This window comes from Neopelma chrysocephalum, unplaced genomic scaffold, assembly GCF_003984885.1.
Source record: "Neopelma chrysocephalum unplaced genomic scaffold, ASM398488v2 Primary Assembly neopelma1_92987, whole genome shotgun sequence".
NCBI lineage: Eukaryota > Metazoa > Chordata > Aves > Passeriformes > Pipridae > Neopelma > Neopelma chrysocephalum.
Genome location: NW_020921704.1, coordinates 1,710 through 3,015, shown reverse-complemented (window position 1 = coordinate 3,015; position 1,306 = coordinate 1,710). Strand labels below are relative to the sequence as shown.

The window sequence follows — 1,306 nt, the reverse complement described above, 5'->3', positions numbered from 1 at the left end:
GGGGGGCACCTTTGTGCCCACGAGGAACCCCCGGGGGTGCCCGGCACCCCCTCCCTGCCCCCCAAAGAGTGTGGGGGGCACCTTTGTGCCCACAGGGAGTCCCCAGCACCCCCTCCCTGCCCCCCAAAGAGTGGGGGGGTCCCGGCAGCTGCTCCGAGCCGGGAGTCGCTCCGGGGGCAGCTCAGGAGGGGCTTCTGTGCCCTCCCCGGGGAGGAGCAGCCCCAGCCAGGGGGGCTCTGGGAGGGGAAAAGCTCCGGGAGCCCCGGGGATGTCGGGAGTGGCCGAGGGTGGCACTGGAGGCCCTCGGGGGGGGGTTTCCAAGGCCGAGGATCCCGCGGGGGTGCGGGAGGAGCGGAGCAGTCGGGGGCTGAGGGGGGTTTGTGTGTCCCTTTGGCAGACGATCGAGCCGGTGGACGTGTTCTGGACGTGCAACAAGGGCTACCTGGCCGTGACCCACAGCCTGCCCAACGGGGACGTGCTCATCGCCAACATGGGAGACCCCGCGGGCAACGGCAAAGGTGCCTCATCCCGCCCCCCCTCATTCCCGGAGTTGTGCTTTTCCCGGAGCCTGGACAAGTCCCAACCCGCCCCCTCTTCGTGTGTCCCTCCCAGGTGGCTTCGTGGTGCTGGACGGGGAGACCTTGGAGCTGAAGGGCAACTGGGAGAACGAGTGCGAGGCCCCCCCCGACGGGCTACGACTTCTGGCTGCAGCCGCGGCACAACGTGCTGGTCAGCTCTGCCGGGGCCGTGCCCAGGCGGGCGGGACGGGGCTTCAACCCCGACGACCTGAAGAAAGGTGGGGGCACACGGGGGGGGTGCGGGGGGCACCTTTAGGAGGGCGGATTTCCCCCCTTTTCCCCTCTCTGGCGGCTCCCGCGGCGTTTTGGGGCGGGAGCGTTTTGGGGAGGGGCTGGGTGGGGCTGTGCCACCCCCCGTGCCCTGTGCTGACCCCTCTGTGCCCCCCCTCAGGGGTCTACGGGCGCCGGCTGAACGTGTGGGACTTGTCGTGCCGCAGCCTCACCCAGTGCTTCGACCTGGGCGAGGACTCGCTGCCCCTGAGCGTGAGATTCCTGCACAACCCTGAGGCCGCCGAGGGCTACGTGGCCTGTGCCCTCAGCGGGGTCACCTACCGCTTCTACAAGTGCCAGGTGGGCACCGGGACCCCCGGGGGGGGGGCTGAGGGGAGGAGGGGGCTGTGCAGAGGGGTTGGGGGGGTCGGATGGGCTCCCCCGGGCACTGGGGGGGCTCAGGGGAGCCCCCGGGATGGGGGGACACAGGGGAGCCCCTGGGTTGGGCACTGGGGGGG

General features: G+C 71.3%; 1 protein-coding gene across 1 annotated transcript in view; it reads left to right on the top strand.

The window, feature by feature from the left end:
- Positions 1 to 268: 268 nt before the first annotated feature.
- Positions 269 to 1,306, top strand: part of LOC113980195 (methanethiol oxidase-like) — a gene marked incomplete at its 3' end in the record, with an annotated part of 2,743 nt that continues 1,705 nt past the window's right edge. Inside the window, 4 exon segments of the mRNA XM_027707424.1 lie at positions 269 to 518; positions 613 to 680; positions 682 to 796; positions 970 to 1,148. Of these exon segments, the coding sequence (XP_027563225.1) occupies positions 269 to 518; positions 613 to 680; positions 682 to 796; positions 970 to 1,148 (612 nt within the window).